The sequence below is a fragment of the Gallinula chloropus genome (assembly GCF_964237585.1).
Source record: "Gallinula chloropus genome assembly, chromosome: 9".
NCBI lineage: Eukaryota > Metazoa > Chordata > Aves > Gruiformes > Rallidae > Gallinula > Gallinula chloropus.
This window is the reverse complement of record NC_140094.1, coordinates 5,846,147-5,865,865: the sequence shown is the minus strand read 5'-3', so window position 1 is coordinate 5,865,865 and position 19,719 is coordinate 5,846,147. Positions and strand designations below refer to the sequence as shown.

The 19,719-nt window shown below is 42.0% G+C and overlaps 1 protein-coding gene across 1 annotated transcript in view; it reads right to left on the bottom strand.

Annotated features, from left to right (window-relative positions):
• The window catches only part of MYO9A (myosin IXA), a gene marked incomplete at its 5' end in the record, with an annotated part of 145,301 nt that overhangs the window by 90,759 nt on the left and 34,823 nt on the right, over window positions 1-19,719 (bottom strand). The window contains 5 exons of the mRNA XM_084268004.1: window positions 5,389-5,515; window positions 7,373-7,470; window positions 11,565-11,621; window positions 14,279-14,378; window positions 16,326-16,388. Coding sequence (XP_084124130.1) covers window positions 5,389-5,515; window positions 7,373-7,470; window positions 11,565-11,621; window positions 14,279-14,378; window positions 16,326-16,388 — 445 coding nt within the window. The remainder of the gene's footprint in view (window positions 1-5,388; window positions 5,516-7,372; window positions 7,471-11,564; window positions 11,622-14,278; window positions 14,379-16,325; window positions 16,389-19,719) is intronic.

Here is a 19,719-nt window from a genome sequence, read left to right as displayed (position 1 = left end):
GATGGATGAGACCTGCAGACGGCCACCCTTCATCTCCTGAGCTGCTGCGAGCTAACCCAGAGGGATTGTGTCGAATCATCTTTTAGCACAAAAAGGTACTTGCAACGATGGAAATGCTAATTCCTGCATTTCCCTGGGGTTTCTGCCTGCAATTACCACCCAGTGGAGCTTGATCTTGATTGCTGAGAGCCAACACCATGGGTACAGCCAAATTATCTTAATTTTCATTTAAGGTCACAGCTTGAAGGTAGCTGAGTCCTGATGCCAACAAAGAGCCATAGGAGCTTTCTAAAGATAAACAGAGTGAACACCGATGACTAAGGACACCTGGTGCATTGAGATACTTGCAGCTTCCCATCACGTACATCCTGTGCTTCCACCTCCTGTAAAGCACGAGATGTTAAAACAGAGACAAAAACCATCCTAGCTGATTAGGAAAGAGGAAAATCAAACTTATTTCTTTAGTTTTTGCCCTGGGAGTTATACTCCTAAGTTATGTTTCGTGGATTTTTTGCTTTCTGGTGCTAAAGGTCAAGTCCTGCTTTCTCTCTCTCAAAAATGCCCCACAGCCTGTAGGAGTTTGTATCATAATTACAGGGACACAATACAGATTTAAGACTTTGCTGCCACATGCAAGTCCAACCAACGCTGAGAGGGTTGGATGACTAGAGCTCTAAAACCCAGCGCAGGATGACCGGCAATGCCACCACAGCTATAAACGTCAGCCGAGCGCGGCAGGGAGCAGACAGCCGGCGGGCTCCCACAAGAGCTGGGCTGGAGCCAAGGCAGGGAGAGACTACTTCTCCAGTAATGCTGGGGTATTATGTTATAGCAGCTGAAGAAAAATGAACCATTTCCAAGTTGACAACAAGAAAACATCCTATTTTCTCTCTCCTCCCATATTTGAGAAAGGGATTAGGGTGGCGAGTGCTTGTTCAGGAGCTGCCTGGTGTGGGGTAACAAAATAAACTCAGATTTCTATCAGTAGCTCTTGAAAAAGATACGAACCTTTTCTTCAGCCTTTCAACCAACCAATCAGAAAATTATCTGACTCAAGTTTTGGCCCAACCCTCCTCATGTCCCTGCTCATTCCAGTGGGGTTGGACTAGATGGTCTTCATATAGGTCCCTTCCAACCCAACCCATTCTGCAATTTTATGATCCCCAAAACTTCATCTGGAAAATGGATCCAGAAGAAGAGGTTGCATGCAAGCACCGGTTGCCACATAATCCTCACCTCCCTTTTGCTCTCCAACTACTTATCCAACATGAAGAGCACAAAGTCTGGGGGATCCCTCTGGGAAGCCAAAGATAATTTTTCAGGGGGGTGGGGAAAACACATAAATTTCCCACGAAGACAGACACCAGCTCCAAAAGCTGACATCATCAGTGCAAACAAAGAGATCCGCCCAAACTAATTTAGGGCACTCAATAACTCACATTCCATTTGATTTGCATTGAGGCTGGTTACCTGGGTCTCAACACTGAACGTGAGAGATCTACTGAGTGAAGACAGAACCTGCCTTCCTGATTCAATGCTCCATCCATAATGCTCCATCCATGGAAATAATTTTCAGTGTTAGTAAACTAACCAAAAACGTTCTTGCTCTTCTAATGGGGGGGGGGGGGAAGAAAATAGTCTCTCAAGGTGAACTATTCCTACTAGATTACTTTTGTTAGTAAGCTCACAAATGAGCCTTTCCAGATTTTTCCCAAGAAATACAAAAGTCTTCCCCAATTTTATCCAATCTTTTATGATTTGTGCAGAGGACCTGTGCTATCTGCAGTGCTTGCACAAGACTCAACGTCTGCTTGATCCATCAGGCAGCCTTGACATCATGCTACAGCACAGTATTTCAGCAAAGTTTAAACAAAGGCCATGAAAAACTTGCCAAAAGCCTCACATAATCCACATGCTATGTCTAGTCTCAGGGAAAAAAAAAAAAAAGGAATCAGGGTCTTACTGTAAATGAAACAATGATCCACAGAGTCTGGCCAAAATCCTATATTGCAGTTTGCTCTTTTCAACAAATGCTGCTCTGAATGTTTAATAAACCAAACCTGTATTGGAAAGGGTTGTCAGTATCTAAGAAAAAAATCAAATCTATTGCAGATCATCATCTCCTCCCAGATTCCTTCCAAAAATCTGCATATTAGCTTCATGTTACGGGGATGCAAATCTCATTATACAGAGGAAGGATAGCTGCTCAGGGCTGATGCGTTAACTGCTGTAGCAGGGATGTTCCCCCAGTTGTCCTCAGAGGCTCCAACATAAACCAGCTAAGCTCATGATAATTAGGGCCAGACTTTCTTTTGGAGGAGGCTAACACCTTAGCTTTGCCTCAGGTTTTCATTTCAGACAGGCTGTTGGGTCCTCTCCTTTCCATGAAGGCTACCGACCCATGGGTACTGTGCAGGAAGACCTCTGTATCCTCTTCCTGGCCAGTCTCTTCCACTTCTCAGAACCTTTCCACCAAGCCTAGTTGGACCTTTTTGCTTCTCTTTTCCATATCAAATCCTTGTTGGGACAAATCCAGCATGTCATTTAAGGAAAAAGCTCCAAACCAAAGCACCCCCCAAAGTAAGTATCAACCACAGCACAGCTGGTTTCTTACATGCCTTTGCTTTGCTTAAGACCCTCCTGCCAAGCAGTCAGTGGCCATATGAAAAGTTAAACTACTTGTCAACTACTAGTATTTTTTATTCCAAGACAGTTTTTTGGTCTTAACAAGTGACACCAAGATCTGGAGAGGGGATTAAATAGCTTTTTCAACTCAATTCATATTTTCAGTTTGAAAAGAAAAACTCTACACTGTTCAATACCACAGTGGGGGGCGGGGAGGATGGAGGGAAGTAATAGTCATAAAAATAATTACCCAAATAAGGTAAAATACAAAGCATCAAATGTTTCAACTGATATTTTTGGTTTCTGGCTCAGGAGAAGTCCCTATGCTTAATGTGAGAGTTCTAAGTGGCTAACAATGAAGCGCAATGGATGATCTTTGTGATGATGATTGATCTGTTTGAACCTTTTAGTACTCCATTTGGTCAAAACTGAGCAGGAATGAAAGACTTGTTGCGGTCTGCAAGAGAAAAAAATCCTCTTCTGAAAAATGAGATGATTTGCTTTGTTTCAGTTGAGTGGGGAGTGGGTCTACTAGAAACTTTACATTTGGAGGCAACCAACGTCTCCGATTCCATGGATAAATTGCCATAAATATGTAACTTGAAGGACAAGCAACACCACTTGCTCTAACCCAGCAATGTATTTCACAAGATCATACCAGAGATCTGCATTGCCTTCGTCTAATTAACAAGTATTTTATGTTGTGTCTAGTCATTTAGCCCTAAAAGAATTACTCAGGTCAACAGAAATCTAGGTCAGATCTAGTGGTGGAGGTTAAAAAAATTTATAGGTTTGTTGGGGTTTATTTTACATATTGTTGACACCACCTGCATGGCATCTGTGCTCTGTGCTCTATCAGACCATGGCACTCGGTCACCCTGGGATCTGTGTGGTTTAACCAGTGCATCATTTCATGTGTCAAAAAAACAACCAACCCGATACTTTCCAGCATGCAGACGTTGCAGAAGAGCTTGTCTGCAGAAGAAAACAAGGGCAAAGACCCAAAGCTTGGAACTTTTTCAGGTCTCCACGTCACTCTCTTAGTCAAAGCTTTTTTAAAAAACTGATTACTTCTCAGATGACTTGGTGCTCTTACTATGGTCATTTTTAACGGGGTAAGATCAACAACATTCTCCTCTAAGCTCATATTTCCTTTCTGTTTATTTCTGCAGCCTCCGAGGCCAAGATGCAAAGAGCATCCAGCTGCTTATAACCATATTTTACAGAAGCTCTTCCCTCCCTAAATTCCAAACATTAATGATGTGCTATGAAAATCTGACAGCTAGTTCCCAAGTTCTGTACGCAGTGAGACAGCACACCAGTTTTTTAAGGGAAAAAGTGAGAAGAGCATCATGTATACGCAAAATGACATCATTTTCTGATGCAGCCATAAAATTAACAGAAATGTACCTTCCACAATGTCAAGTGAGTACAAAGGGATTAAGGTAATAGTTGTTTTCACCAACTATAAGTATGACATTTCAGTATTCATTGGAGTTATAAGCTGTTCAGAGCATTTCAAGAGACATGAGACCACAAAGAGAGCTTCTGTCCACTTATCCTCTCTACAACTACCTGAAAGGAAGGTGTAGTGAGGTGGGGGTTGGTGTCTTCTCCCAAGTAAAAGGTAAGACGAGGAAATGGCCTCAGGTTGTACCAGGGGAAGTTTGAAGTGGATACTAGGGAAAATTTCTTCACTGAAAAGGTTGTCAAGCACTGGAAGAGGCTGTGCAGAGAAGTGATGGAGTCACCATCCCTGGAGGTATTTAAAAGATGCGTAGATGCGACGCTTAGAGACGGCTTATTGGCGTACTTGGCAGTGACACATTAATGATTGGACTTGATGATCCTAAAGATCTTTTCCAACTTCAACAACTCTATGATTCTGTATCCATGTTATGAGGTTTTGACCTCAGCTCTTGAAAGAGGAAGTTGGGAGAAGGACAAGTTGGCTCAATAAGTCAAGACTTTTATCAGGACCAAGTAATGCCACATCTCTAAGTTGCTGGGGCTAACAGGGCAGCTCTCATAAGATCTTTGGGGTTTTCCCTGATTTACTGATTGGATATGGCCCTGGGCCATCTGGGCTGAGACCCACAAACCTGTTCCAGATGATACTGGCAGAGGGGTGAACCATGGAGGACAAAGTGCTTTAGCTAAAGGCTGTTAAACAGCAGAGTATTGAGAGGTTCAAAAAAACCCTAGGTAAATGTACTGATAATAGGTCCATAAACAGGTACTAAAGGGATGAGATGTACCCTCCAGCATCTTTGATACAAGCTTGGTGGTAACAACAGGTAGCAAAATATGATGAGCAAGCTCAGCGTCTCTTACAGTCAGTAACTGAACCAGAAGAGTGGGCTGATGGTCTTCCAGTTGCTCCAGTTTCTTGTACAAATATTGGAATAGATATCAAGAGCGTTGGGAAATTCTGGCGAGGGAGCTGGTGCTTGGCAGTTAAAAAAAACTACTGTGTTGAATGGCAGGTTTTCATTCCACCCAGAGCTGGCTTGAAATCTTTAAAACTTTAATCACAGAAGCAGTATTTTCAGTCAACTGAAGATCAGGGGAAGGGGGAAACCCTATCCATAAAAACCTAACTAAAGAAAAACCTTTATAGTTTTTCACTGGCAAACATGAAGAGCCCATACGAAAGGTAATGCAAGAGAAGTCACCCTTCAGTGAAACTGGAAATAAATTCTACTGTGAAACAGAGGTGGCTCATTAGTTGGGAAGGTTACAGGATGGAAAGCGAAGGCTTACCTCCAGCAGGTCTGACACGATAGGAAGTATTTCAGGGTTACAAATATCAATGGAGTCATCCCGGTAGGTCTTCTTCTTGTAACGGATGTTACCCAGGTGCAGTATCGCCGACAAGAGAGAGAAAATTCTACAGAAAACAGAAAAGTTAATTTCCATTCAGTTGTTAGCTTTAAGAAGCAAACCACATCCTCAAACAGCCAAGTGGCATCTTTGCATTTGACTCAAGCTTGTCTGGACAGCACGCCTTCATCTCTCCAAGCTGTTCTTCCATATCTCTAAAATGGGGATTCTGATTCTTTATCATAAATTACAGGGAGACAATTATAAACATTTCTCTCCTGTGTTTCCACAAAGGTGAAACCCCTTGTTTTGCCCTAAACAATCACTTGCAGAAGTGTTGCAATACTTTGAATGTCTTTATATACTCAGCTGAAGGTGGTTATTTATCGTTTAAAGGTTGTACAGCACCAAGCAGACTAAATTTCCTCATACAGAGAAGAATCTATTTTTCTGACAAGTGCAATTCACTAAGAGAAATACAAGACCTTTTGTGCCAAGGAAAGTTATTGCACAGTAAATCAAGAGTCAATTTACTGTGACATCCAACTCTGCTCAGTCCTGACACTTAGTGTTTTACTCCACCAACTAAATTCTCTCACTGCACCCTAAACAGGCTTGATAAAAACTTCACTCCTGAAAGCTGATTCTTCAAAGATAAGGACCCATGTGGACATATATTTACACTAGAAGTATGTATAATTGGATTTATCCAAGTGTGTGGAATGCATGGAGAAAAAGGAATCCTAATTTCCTAATTGGTTTGTTGCTAGTTAGGGATAAAGGATTAGCTTATGGAGAAGATCCTTGGCTGAGTGAAAATTTGTTGGAGCAGAAGGCCGGACAATGTCTCACAGTTAAAGGCTCCTTGACACATTAAAAATGAAGAAAACTGGTGCTCAAAAGAACAGGAGGTAATCCACTTGGTTGCAAACAAAAAAAAGGGAATTAATATTGATGTTACACATCTTGAATGTCATTTACTGAAGGTGATGAGCAGGGTTTCAAGTGCTATTAGTACAAAGCAGTAATTCTCCTCCCACGCAAACCTCCAGGATCTCAGACAGAAAGAACCACATTCAGTAAATTCTTCTTTGAACATTTTGTCTCAAAAAAGCACAAGATTTCTCATGGTGTTCCAACTACTGATGGACATCAGCACATCAACACCATACTCACTTTGAGGGAATTTTGTTTTTAAATACACTTTTTCCTATGCCCGTTACCAACCTTAAGTAACATGTTCATCAAATTCATTCAAACCTACTCAAGACTTTCAAGCCAAGATCAACACCAGAGGAATTATTTTGTGGTTTCAGTTGGAGACAACCCTCACGACAAGCATGTGATTCCTTGCAGTCAGAGGAAGGTGGTACCACAACCCAACTAAGTTCAGTTTTTCAACCAGCAACCACAGTGAATTAAGTGAATGAAGGCCAGTCAGAAATGAGTCTACAGAACCAGAGACCACATGCAAAGGATTAAGTGTGAAGACTATTGATCAGGATTTCTGATTATATCAGGATCTGGATTCATAATAGGCAGAGTAAGGCATAGCTGTTCACGAACAGTTGACAAATACTTCCAGGTGTCAACGCTCCACTTGTATGAAGAGATTCATTAGCTCCAGTAATGATGGGCATATTTTGTTTACATCTTTAAATTTTGAAGATCATCTAGTCCAATCCCCCTGCCATGCAAGGACATCTTTCACTAGTCCAGGTTGCCTAGACACCTCCAATGATGAGGCATCCACAACTCCGTGGGGCAACCTCATCCAGTGTCTCACCAATTACTCCCTCTAACCAACCCGATGAGTTACACTGAGTACCACAGTTAAATCAAGAGAGGAGAATTATCTCACTAATTATGGAGGTTATATTAGTTGATGTAATCTCCAAGCTATCAATAAAGAAAATAAACTCACTGCCTGCGAGTCTTGGGAAGAAACCCCACCATCTCCATGGCTAGTTGTAACCTCTCAAAGTCATGCTTCAAGTCCTCCCCTTCCACAGAAAAGCAGTCCTGTTGAGTTGAAACAAAAAGATTAAGCATTGAAAGAAATTAAGATCAGAACCAGTCCAGATGGCCAAGTCAACACCTCATAAATATCATAGAGTGATCTTCCTGTCTTTTATCAGCAAGTATAACATTTCCAATCTGGCACAGGGAAAGGACATATCCAGGAGGCCCCACTGACATTACGGGGAATAACTGTGACTGATTACCCCGACACCCAGCCCAGGGACGGGGGGGGATTTCACAGCACCATAGCAGATATTGTGAGGAACAGATAGGCAATACAATAAAACAACCAAGATCAGCTCCAGGAGCAAGGTAGATTTTTTTCTTCCTAAGTAGTCGAAAGAGTACATACACATAAAAGTATCAAATTTGTTTTAATATTCTTTTCTAATTTTTTTTTTTTTAAATCAAGCTCTCAAGTAGAATCTGTTTCTACAAGGACTTTAAGGAAAAGCAAACCAGACTCCAAACTTCAAGACAATAACTATTTAGCCTATGCATGCACATTTTTTCTCTCTACTGCGTTTTTATACAGTGTGGCGAGATACTGTGTCAAAGGTCACTACATCTCCATCACAAATGCCTTGCTTTGAATAGCCCAGATCTCCAAGAGGACTATGTTGGTATACCTTTTCCAAAACAACATTTTTGGCTTTTTTTTTTTTTGGCAGATAGACCCTTTTTTCCTGACCTTCACCTTAAACACAAGAAGTGAGCCAGCCCATTCTAACAGTACGGCGAGAGCTCGTCATCGTTAGACAATTAGAATACAAGAAGGAGGTGAATTAACAACAAGATGAAATGTGCTACACATTTACAAGCAGTTTATTCCACATTTAAGTCCCGGTCCGTTAGCAGCTCCTGTAACTAAAGAGGAAGAATTCAGTTTTAAAATAGAACGCACGTAATTTCATGTAAAATGTGAAAGAATTTAATCCTGCATGGGAAAGCTTTAAATGTATTTCTCACTAACTTTACTCCAACTGCCAAGACATATTCTAAAAAGAATGTGAAATCTACTACATGTTACATGTCTTGGAGGCTAACGTGCCTAACGATTTGTGTTCAGATAACCCCCAACCTGTTGGCAGTCACTGGTACTTCCAGGGCAATCTGATAACATTCTGGACCCAATTTACACTGTCCTGCACCAACAGTTAGGGAAGACACTGAAATTAACCTTCCTTAAATATGTATAGAAACTATTGATACCAAGTTCCTTTTGCCTCCCACCCCCCCTGGATTATCGATTATTTCCTCACTCCACAGCCCATATTTAATACTTTTTCCCATTGCTGCCTATAAAAATTCTTAATCTCTCAATCAGGATTAGTTTCCTGTGCATCACACAAGAAAGCGTTAGACTAAATCTCATATAATATTCTACTAAAAATTAAATAGAGACCTTCTACAAGTTAATCCAGGCAACCGTGTTTAAAGTAACCATTAAGCAGCTGTATCCTCAGAGTTTCTTTTGGCTATTTGTCTGTAAATTGTATTTACCAGATGAGCAAGTGTGCACAAACTAATTCTGGAGTCACACTACACAGAGTTAAGCGAATAATACAGCGAACATCATTTAACAGGTACCAATCAGTCACGGGACGATGACTGTTACTTGAAAAAGACACTCGGACTGACTTCAAGCACAGAGAATACATCAGACATCTAGAATAAATATGGAATATATAGAATAAAATTATTTTATATTAGCAGCCTCATGTCTCAAAGCATTTCTCCCAAATTAAAGCTTCAACAGTTACTGGTAATGGGGAGAAATTCTTATTGAAGTGTTTATTTCAACATCGAAGAGTACTCAACAACAGTTGTTCTGTCCCCTCGGCTAAAAGCTGAAGAAGTCCAACCAGACAAGAAAACCCTAAATTCTTTTATCAAAGGTCCTCAGGGATGAGTTACTATTGCACAGACAAGGAGAGTTTGGAGATGTTGAACAGACTATTGAAAACAACCCATTTTAACAAAGGAATGCAACGAAGACAGCTATGCTATGGATCAGTGAGATCATCAAGGATCAGCACTGGAATTATTTACACCATAAAATAGCTGGCTAAGAAGTTGTCCCTCAAACTCACACCTGAGCCAACCCGCTCCCTTGGCTGCTACACCGAACAGAACTTGGAGAAAGTTTCTCATCCACTGAGGTGGGACCTGGAGGGCACAAGGCAAAAATGTACCAACAAATTCTGCAAGTCAGCCCTTTTTTTTTTAAGCTTTTTTGAAAGACACCATGAGTCGCTGTTAGCAGCGCTCCACATTCCAGGCGAGAATTTCATGTTGTGGCATCATTCATCCAAAATTAAGTCACGAGTCAACAGCAAAACACCACAGACAAGCTCAGAAGTAGCACAATGGATGCCAAAGGCAATTTAATTAACGATTTACATAACAATTGCCGAACTCATTAATCCACATGGAAAGGCCTTTTGCAGCTACTTAAAAGCAGATGCTCTCTGTAGTGTTTCAGCTCCGTACTGTTTCCTAATGGATGATAAATGGACAGTAATCATTAAAAAAAGTAGTTTCCTTGATATTAGGGCAGACAAGCATTTCCAAGTCCATGCCCACAGACCATACCCATCATTAATATTCCTCCAGGGAAATTAGTTTCCCAGCAAAAGTGAATCTCCTGCGTGTACTGTCATTGAAGCAATCCATGGATTTCCACAGGAAGTTTAAAGAAGAAATAAGAAATGGTGTTTCTTTATAAACCAGACTTCCGCAGCAGGTTGGGCCCATGGTTAGGGGGAGAAGTCCAGGTTACATTTAAGAATGAATTACCAAATGAAGCAATGATGGGATTTACCAACATCACAGAAAATGATCTTGAGCAAAATAAAACACCAGATAAACAGCCAAACCGTACCAGCACGCGTTTTTGGTGTAATAATTTAAGTCCCAAGCTCCTGAGGTTGCAGGGCACTGTCGGCTTCTCCAGGAGAAGATGGCAAATTTGGGGTTTGTTTTAATTTTAATTCCTTCAATAAATTGTCCTAACCCATTCCCAAAGGCCTTTGTAACACAGTTCAGTGTGTTGAACTGTATAGAAAAACATATGCTCTTCACTCTCTGCTCTTGTAGGACCTCCAAGGATGCTCAGGTGTTAAGAACGCTAACCCAATATTCGACATTGATAAACCTTTGGGAGACCAGACATCCTTTCCTTCCTCCCCTCCTAAGGATTTTACAGCTGAAATCTTGTTTATTAAGATGCTCATTTAGGCCAAGTCTCCAAGGTCACCTCTGACTCTTCCAGATGCATCAGCTAGAGTTCAGTAACCATTAAGCACACAGCAAAATCAGGAGGAACAACATGCTGAAATGAAACATGCTTCCCCGTGCAAGACAAAAACCAACAGAGACCATCACGGGACACACAGACACTCAAAGCACGTTGCCAACTGAAGCCAAGGCCTCCAACTCGGTTGGTGCTAGAGAAGCTGGGGAAAGGAGAGAAGCTTCACTGTTCCCTTTTCTGGGGTCAATCCATTTGGAAGGGATGATCATGCCAGCAGAACTATTTTAGGGGAAGGAATTATTTTTGCATGACCAATCATATCAGGATTTGATTTTCCTGCAGATGGTTTGTGGGGATGGTTTTTATTTTGTCTTTTATTTTTTCTCCCCTGGAAGCTGGAGAGCAGATACACTGCTACCACCATCATGAAATCACGCAGCTCTTAGGGCTTGGAGAGACTGATCTGCTGTTTTATGGGAAAAGAACTTCAATTGTCACATTGCTGCCGTATGGCAATTTCCATAAATCACCATGCATTACATCAAGAAGGAACAAAAGACCCCCCCCTCAGTTTGCTAAAGTTAGATGACCATATCCAACTGTTGAAGCAGCTTTCCAGATGGAAGGAACCAGAAAAGGGAAAGGGAAAAACCATCTGCATTGTCATGAGCATTTAATAACACACAAGCGACACCACTGCAGGGCAGAGGGAGAGGGTAATTAACAAGCTAAACCTAATTTGGCTTCATTTTCTGCTCAGGTCTTGGTGCACCTAACAAATTAAAGTGAGCAGCAGTCCTGCACCGGCAACACAGAAGACACAGGTACTTGTACTGACCGGCTCAGAGTCATTGCAATAATCATCCCAGCTCTGTCTGAGGGGTTTCTTTGTCATCTGAAAGCAAGGCAGATGGGGTTAAGTAGTGTTCAGACCAAAAATATCTCCCACTACCTGCTCTTCAAGCAGGGAAGCAACGTTGACTTTCCATGTAAAAGAACTGATCTTACTCTGCATAGCCACTCGTTTTTCTTTTTCCTGAGGTCAGATTTAAAACGCTTTTGCACCTGCAGTACTCCGATTCCTGCTTACAGTGTTTGTACTCAGGCAATGAGCTCGGTGGATTTGAAGATCTTTTCTTTCACTCCACGACTGGAGAAACCTTTGGTTTACCTACAGCTGAAAAAAAGACTCTTCACACCAAAGAGCAGAGTTTTTTTGGTTCTATACTCAATCTCTGCTCTAGACACGAGTAAGTGCTAGAAAAGTGCAATTCTCCAAAGCAGAAAGCAACACTTGAAAGCTTTTCAGGAACTATCTTTTTCATGGGGATGGAGGTGAGAGAAGTCAAAGGACACGGCCAGTCTCCAGGTGCACAGAAATGTCCCAAGACGGAGAAAACACATGGCACCAGAGCTCCTGATGAACTTAAAATAAAGACTTAATTCCACAAATTCCTAATTCCAAACCAGACAAATATGAAAAGCCAACAAAGAAAATAGCAAAAATGAAATCTCTCTTCTCTTGGGTTTTTTTCCCCCACAATCTACGCCCTGCATTTACAGATCAGCAGAGTACCAGCACGTTTTGTTGAAGCAGCTGGACAGATTATTTCTCACCTGCGATGCAAAACGCATGTTTATTTTGCAAAATGCAACATGAGCTGAGGAACCTGGGAGAAAACAACCCCAACACTTGACTCAAGTACTGAATCAGTCCTTGACTGAAGGGGCCCAGTTCAATATTTTATAGCTTTTTCATGTTAATATTTAATTTTTAGCTAAAAAGGTTATTTCTGAGCTTGTTCTTTTACATTGCAAAAAGGCAGGGATTTCTTTAGGACACACTGAAGTTACAGTAAATGCTCACAGGTCATTTTATTCCTTTCCCTTTTTATGTTTTCGAAGTTTATTTTCCTTGTTCCTCCACTTCTTTTTCTTTCCCACCCCAATTTTATTTCCTTATTTTAATCTTTCACCTTGCTTATAGGGCACAGGAAAGCTGTTACCACATTGTCTGAAAGCCTTAGTCTGAAACGATGCCCTGAACATGTCTCTGGGAGCCATTTTCCCACCAACACTGGTATTAAATGCTCTCTCTAATGCTAGCCCTAATTATGAAAATTTTTTAAATTATTACAATAAACACCCTAACAATTCAGACCACCACTACTGTCCATATACCGCGCTCAGCCAAGTCCACAGTCCGCTTTCCTTATCCACTTGATGTAACTCTGCATCCCTTCTCCAGCCTACTCACTCACAGCATCCCAATTAAAAGAAATACTTCAACCTCAATTATCACATGCCTATTAGATCCACACATCACACGCCACTGGATTTCTTATTTTTAAATATTAATGTCCTTGCACATTAAACTGCTATTAAAAAAAAAAAAAAGAGGACTATAATTAAAACAAAACTCCCGGATTGCCAAACAAAATCTGTGAATCTGACAAAACATTCAATCCAAACGATCTTGGCACTTTCCCGCTGCAAAAAAACTGCAGCGCAGATGGTTGTGAAGATCACACCATGTTCTCCAACCAATGCCTGAGGCGCAAAGACAGCGAGCAAAAACCCTTCAGCTCTTAATATGTTCTTCATTTGTGTGAATTCCCTGCTCCTGCCAGGAGTGGGTGGGAGTTGTTAATATTACAATACATTTTGGCTTTGATAGCCCACTTGAAAAAGATCTTTTAAAAGCTCTGGGCAATTGAGATGTATGCTGGAGTTTAAGTTTTATTTCTAGAAAGACTAACGGCTGTTTGGATTGCACTGTGTGTACGAGCTTCTCATTAGCTTCGGGGTTAAATCACTCTTTATTTGCTAATCATGTTTCAGCTCCAAGAAAGTTGCAATTAGTTAAAACCATCATGTAGCTTTTCTTCTATATATTTCTATTTCTTGTTTATCTTTTTTTTTCCTTTAGCAAAAAGCATTGAAGTCCCTACCCATGAGCATCATTGGACAACGGCATCTTAAATATCTGAAGTAAATGAGATTTTCTGAAGTATGAGTTTATTTGGCCATCAGTAAGACCTCACTCCTTTTAATTCACACATTTTTCAATGGTTGCTGTAGTTTTATTCACACTAAACTTTTTAATATCAATAAATTCAAAGGATCATGCTAGCAGCCTGCCATGAAGCTCCAGAATAAGGACTACCTCATGCAAGACATTATGTCCTGAAGAGCAACTAGTATCACGCATTTTCACCTTTTCTCCTTCCCAGCAGCGAGACGTTAACAGGTAAAAAGCATTCACAGAGGTAACAGCTAGATTACTACTGGTTCTCCCTTTGACAGTTGAAATTACAATAGATTTAACATATCCCACGTAGGGGGGAGAAAAAAAGGAAACACTGATTTATTTTTTAATGCTATAAAGATGTTGAGGTCGCCAACGCAGATTAATTTCCAATGGTGGAAGGCTGCCTACAGAGCATTAAGACAACCCATGTCTTGCTACTCCCCACCATTTCTTTGTCGGCACTAAATACCCGCAGTAGAAAAGGCAAGACCCTGTATTGTATTCCCATACAATATTCCCACCTGGTTGAGGTAATGATATTCCTCAGGCTGTTTCAGATGAAATGCCGATCTTTCTTCCTCGCTCGCTCCTGCCAGGAGGTAATAAAATACGTGGTAGTTCCTGGTGAGGAAAAAAGAGAAGTTAAGCTTCCTGCGAAGCAGCAGCATTAAGCAGAGAAGCGCAGGTAAACCTCATAACCTGATTTTCCTGCTTCCAAACTCAGACTTCAACCTGTTTAGAAATGGCCCAGACTCACGCTGCAGCGATGCAAAAGATTAAATTAAGTCATGGAGAATGAGATCCCTCTTTTCCAGCCAAGGACATCCACTGGCCTAGAATATCCTTAGAGAATTCCTAGCCCATGTCATCACTTTTTCCTCCAGAGACACATGCGACGCCTACATATTTATTAGATTCAGAACAGCATATTTCTTTGTCATGCAGGAATTATTGTTATTTTTAATACTTAATTGACTTTAAAAAGGTACAGATTTTCAAGTCACAGTTCTTATGACAGAACAGAAAAATCTTCTATTTTTACAGCTACTCAAATATTCAAAATGCTCAGATATTACTAGTGCTAAAACCACCCCAATGCAAAGCTCCTCTGTTTTGCTCCAAGACAACTATAACATGGCTTAATGCTAAGTGTGCAACAGTATTTCTAAATTAATACTTTAGATGGATGGAGAGCAGCCCTGTGGAGAAGGACTTGAGGGTGCTGATTGATGACAAGCTCAACGAGAGCTGGCAGGGTGTGCTGGCAGCTCAGAAGGCCAACCGCATCCTGGGCTGCCTCAAGAACAGCATGGCCAGCAGGTGGAGGGAGGGGATTCTGCCCCTCTGCTGTGCTCTAGTGAGACCCAACCTGCAGTGCTGAGTCCAGCGCTGGGTCCCCAGGACAAGAAAGGTGTGGAGCTGTTGGAGTGAGTCCAGAGGAAGACAATGAGGATGATCAGGGGGCTGGGGTGCCTTTCCTATGAAGCCAGGCTGAGAGAGTTGGGCTTGTGCAGCCTGTAGAGGAGAGGGCTGTGGGGAGACCTAATTGCGACCTACCAATACTTAAAGGGGTCCTACAGGCAAGTGGGAGAGGGGCTGCTCACCAGGGAGTGCAGGGACAGGACAAGGGGCCATGGCTTCAAGGTGAAAAGGGACAGGTTTGGATTAGACATTAGGAAGAATTTCTTTACTGTGAGGGTGGTGAGGCCCTGGCCCAGGGTGCCCAGAGAGGCTGGGGAAGCCCCTGGATCCCTGGAGGTGTTCAACGCCAGGTTGGATGGGGCTTTGGGCAGCCTGATCTAGTAAGGGTGTCCCTGCTTACAGCAGAGGGTTGGAGCTAGGTGGGCTTTGAGGTCCCTTCCAACCCAAAGCATCCTGTGATTCTATGATTCTACGTTTTCCTAGAGGAACCAAGTTGACTCGTCTTAGAACACCCAAGAGTAGGTTTGTTGAAGCTCTACATGCTATTCCACTCTGAGATCAGCCCATGAGCACTCAAAAAAACTCCTTGCATATCTAGCTCCAAAGCATCAAGAGTTGAAAGACAACTAGAAGCAGCAAAGTTATTTAAAATCAGAGTAATAATTACCAAGAGGGGAGTATATAACAAAAATATGTTGCAATTAGGTAGGAACAATTTGCTTAAATTTGTTGTCTACATAATTTTAGCTTTTTGTAGAGGCCCTTCTGATGGCTTCAATCTTAAGTATCTTAAGAACTGTAAAATGGAATTAACAGACCACCTCCCCACCTCCCGGCAAATTAGATATTAAACAGCCAACAAGCTGCACAAGTGGTACCTATTAACCCATACAACATGAATTATAGAGACAATGGACTTCAAAGTCAAGGACTGTCAATAACATAACGGAGTTGATTTTCCCCGGGGAGTACAATTTCTCCCTAAAGAGAGAAATATAAAATGCATCATTTCTCTTTGAAGCCTGAAAAGTGTGAAAATCCTGATCCTGCCGTGCCAGCTCCAACGGGGTTTTAAGCTACCTGTGCCACGCTATCAGCACGTATAGAAGTCAAACCCTGCCCCGCAAGCAAAACAGAGGCACGTACCGTTCATTGTGCTCCTGATAGACGAGTCTTGATTTCTCCAGGAGGTACTTTTCAACATAAGCTCTAGAAGGAACAAATTGAAACATTATTCACTGACCCAATATTCAACTTAAATGAACACAGCTTTACCAGGACCATTCAGACTTAGTACACACACACACACACACACACACACACACACACACACAAGTTCTAGCCTTGTTTCACTTAGTTATATAAATTTCTTCCTAGGCAGAACAAGGCCAATATTATGTTTGGCTTTTGAGGGTTTTTTGGTTTGATACAAAGCCAACACTAACTTAGATGTGAAAAACATGATCTCGGATGCGTTAGCCTACGGCCAGGCAGCACAGGGGGAAATTCTGACAGCAACAAAGAATCTGGGATACCTATTTAATCCAAAGGCAGTGAAATAAAACTGCTCGCAGACCATGATTTGTGCACACAAGGAACATATCTGGGCACAAAAGTTTGCACGATCAGATTTAGCTGCAGAATCCATCCCCAAATCATCGTTTCCTCTTCCAAAAAAGTCTCTTCTTGAGAAAAAAATTGGGTTATTAACTTGTGGCTATGGTCAAACAATAAACAATTGCAAAAGCTCCTTACTGGTGTTTACATTTTATCCTAAGAGCCTCCATAACAAAAACATTTAATTTACATATTAAATACCTTTTCTTCAAGCTTGAGGAGCTAAAACAAGCTTCGACAGGTTTTTTTTCTTCCAAACAATACTAACCAGTAATGATAGGACTTTAGAAACTGCAGTTATAATTGGATATTTTCATGATGTAGCTATGTTTTTCCAGCTACAGACGCCCAGTGACGTGGCACCGACTTGAGCAGCCAACAGATGAATCAGAAAACCCAATGAACCTTGTGCATGGTAGGACAAGGAGGTGTCTCTTACACTCGCTTCTCCCGCCACAGTCTCCCAATGGGGAAGACACATCTATTTATTACTTGTGTCTTGGTAATTCTCTGCTCCTTTCAGCTAAAATATTAAAAGAAAATAAATTGTTTTTAAAAAATAAATAAATCATTTCCATCTGGAAATCCTTGCTACTGGGAATGGCACATGTAACCCTCAATGGCATACTCTTCTTGGCAGGAGTAGAGAAGAAAAGACAGCAGAGCAGTATGATGTGCACCAAAAAGATCCTCCCCCTCTGCTTTGCCCTGGTCAGGCCCCACCTGGAGTGTTGTGTCCAGTGCTGGGCTCCCTGGGATCAAAACCCCAGGGATCTCCTGGAGAGAGTCCAGAGGAGGCTACAGAGATGATGAAGGGCCTGGAGCATCTCCCCTGTGAGGAAAGGCTGAGTGAGCTGGGGCTGTTCTGCCCAGAGAAAAGAAGACTAAGGGGGGACCTTGTTAATGTTTATCAGTATCTTAAGGATGGGATGCAGGGGGAACTGGCCAGCCCCTTTTCAGTGTTTGTGGAGACAGGACAAGGGGCAATGGCTGCAAGTTGGAGCATAGGAAGTTCCACACCAACATGGGGAAGAACTTTTCCCCAGTGAGGGTGAGGGAGCCCTGGGACAGGTTGCCCAGGGGGTGTGGAGTCTCCTTCTCTGGAGAGATTCCAGCCCCATCTGGACGCCGACCTGTGCAGTATGAGCTGGGGAGCTGCTTTGGCAGGGGGTTGGACCCCATGAGCTCTCGAGGTCCCTTCCAACTCCTATGATTCTGTGATATGTACGTATTCCTTGCGAGGAAGCTGAAAACATACTAAGGATATTCCCCACAAACATGGTCGGTTTTTTAACATCCCCTTTCTAACGTGAAACCAGTTTCCCTCTTCGGAGCCACTCCATAAATTCACTGCGGACTCAGTGACTGGATGAGGGAGCGAGAAAGTTATCAGTGTGTCCCAGATCCCACTCACGTCTATGGGGAGCAGCTCTGCATGCTGCTGTACGACAACCTGGATCACATCCACCGCCCTTGACATTTCATCCCTTCCCCTGTGATTTCTGTTCTTATTATAGACAGAAAAAAATAAAATCAAATCAATAAATCAGTCTCGTGCAATAATTTAGGTTGGAAGAGTCTTCTAGAGGTCATCTGGTCCAAACCACTATTTGAAGCAGGATGAATTTTCTAGTATTATTGTTATTGGTATTATTATTAAGTGTTTTTTTGGTAGATGCAACAAAGATGCTCTTCCAATAAAATACTCCATGCTCAGTGTGAAGGTCGTCATGACTACGTGTCCTGGAAAGAACATACATCCCCTCTTGTAATGAGACAGTGAAAAGGCTAAACAAATATAAAAAAGTAGATGTCTCCAAACGTTTTCTTTTTACTTCCCTGTTGTCAATTATGGCAAATCTATCTTTAAGAGGGAAGAAAAGTAGTTCCAGGAGCGTGATTGCATGCAAAATACCTATTTTAGTGTGCCACCAAGACTGTACTCGGCATCCTAGCTAACATCACCTGAAATGTCAGCCTGAATTTCACACACAAACCACAACAGGCAGAACCCCCGAGCACTGCGCGTTTGGAAGTGCCAGCTCGTGGTAGCTGAGCGCCAGCCTCATGCCACTGCACAGATTTACCATTACACCAGCAAACTGGTGCTTTGAATTAAAATGTCTCCTATCTGACTCTTCTGCAGTTTTATGGAGCATGTCAGACGTTGAGGCTTTTGATCAGCTTACAAGACCTGAACAGGTTGCAAAGACCTTCCTCCAGAACTTGCTTATCATCGAAGAGGACATAATAAATTCATAAAGCTTTCTGGGAATGCACTTAACTGTGGCCACTGCTCATGCTCCGTCAATTTTAAAGGCATCTTCAAAGACTCCATTTCGTGGGGTGGGGTTGACTGGTACAAAATCTCATGGCCATTACAGCTCTGAAATTTAAATTTGCTTCAAGTCTGGGATCTTTCAATTGCTAGAGTTTATAAGGAATTATTGTGCTGCTATTTTCAGCCAACGAACAGCAAAATCCTGATTCAGGGCTGCAAATTGCAGTTAAATATATGAAGAAAACAAGACATGTAATAGTTGGCTTGGGTTGTGCATAAAATCTAGGCTAAATTTTGAAAAAAACCTAAATACTTGTGATCTTTGTAAGACTGGAAAAAATTGACATCTCATATTCTGCCCTTCTACTCCACTCTCATCAGACTTCACCTGGAGTACTGTGTCCAGTTCTGGAGTCCCCAGCGTAAGGAGGACATGAAACTGCTAGAATGGGTTCAGAGGAGGCCACAAAAATGATCCAAGGGCTGCAGCACCTCTCCTATGAAGCCAGGCTGAGAGTTTTGGGCTTGTTCAGCCTGGAGAAGAAAAGGCTCCAGGGAGATCCTAGAGCCGCCTTCCAGTCCCTGAAGGGGCTACAAGAGAGCTGGGGAGGGACTTTTTAGAAGGGCCTGGAGTGATGGGAC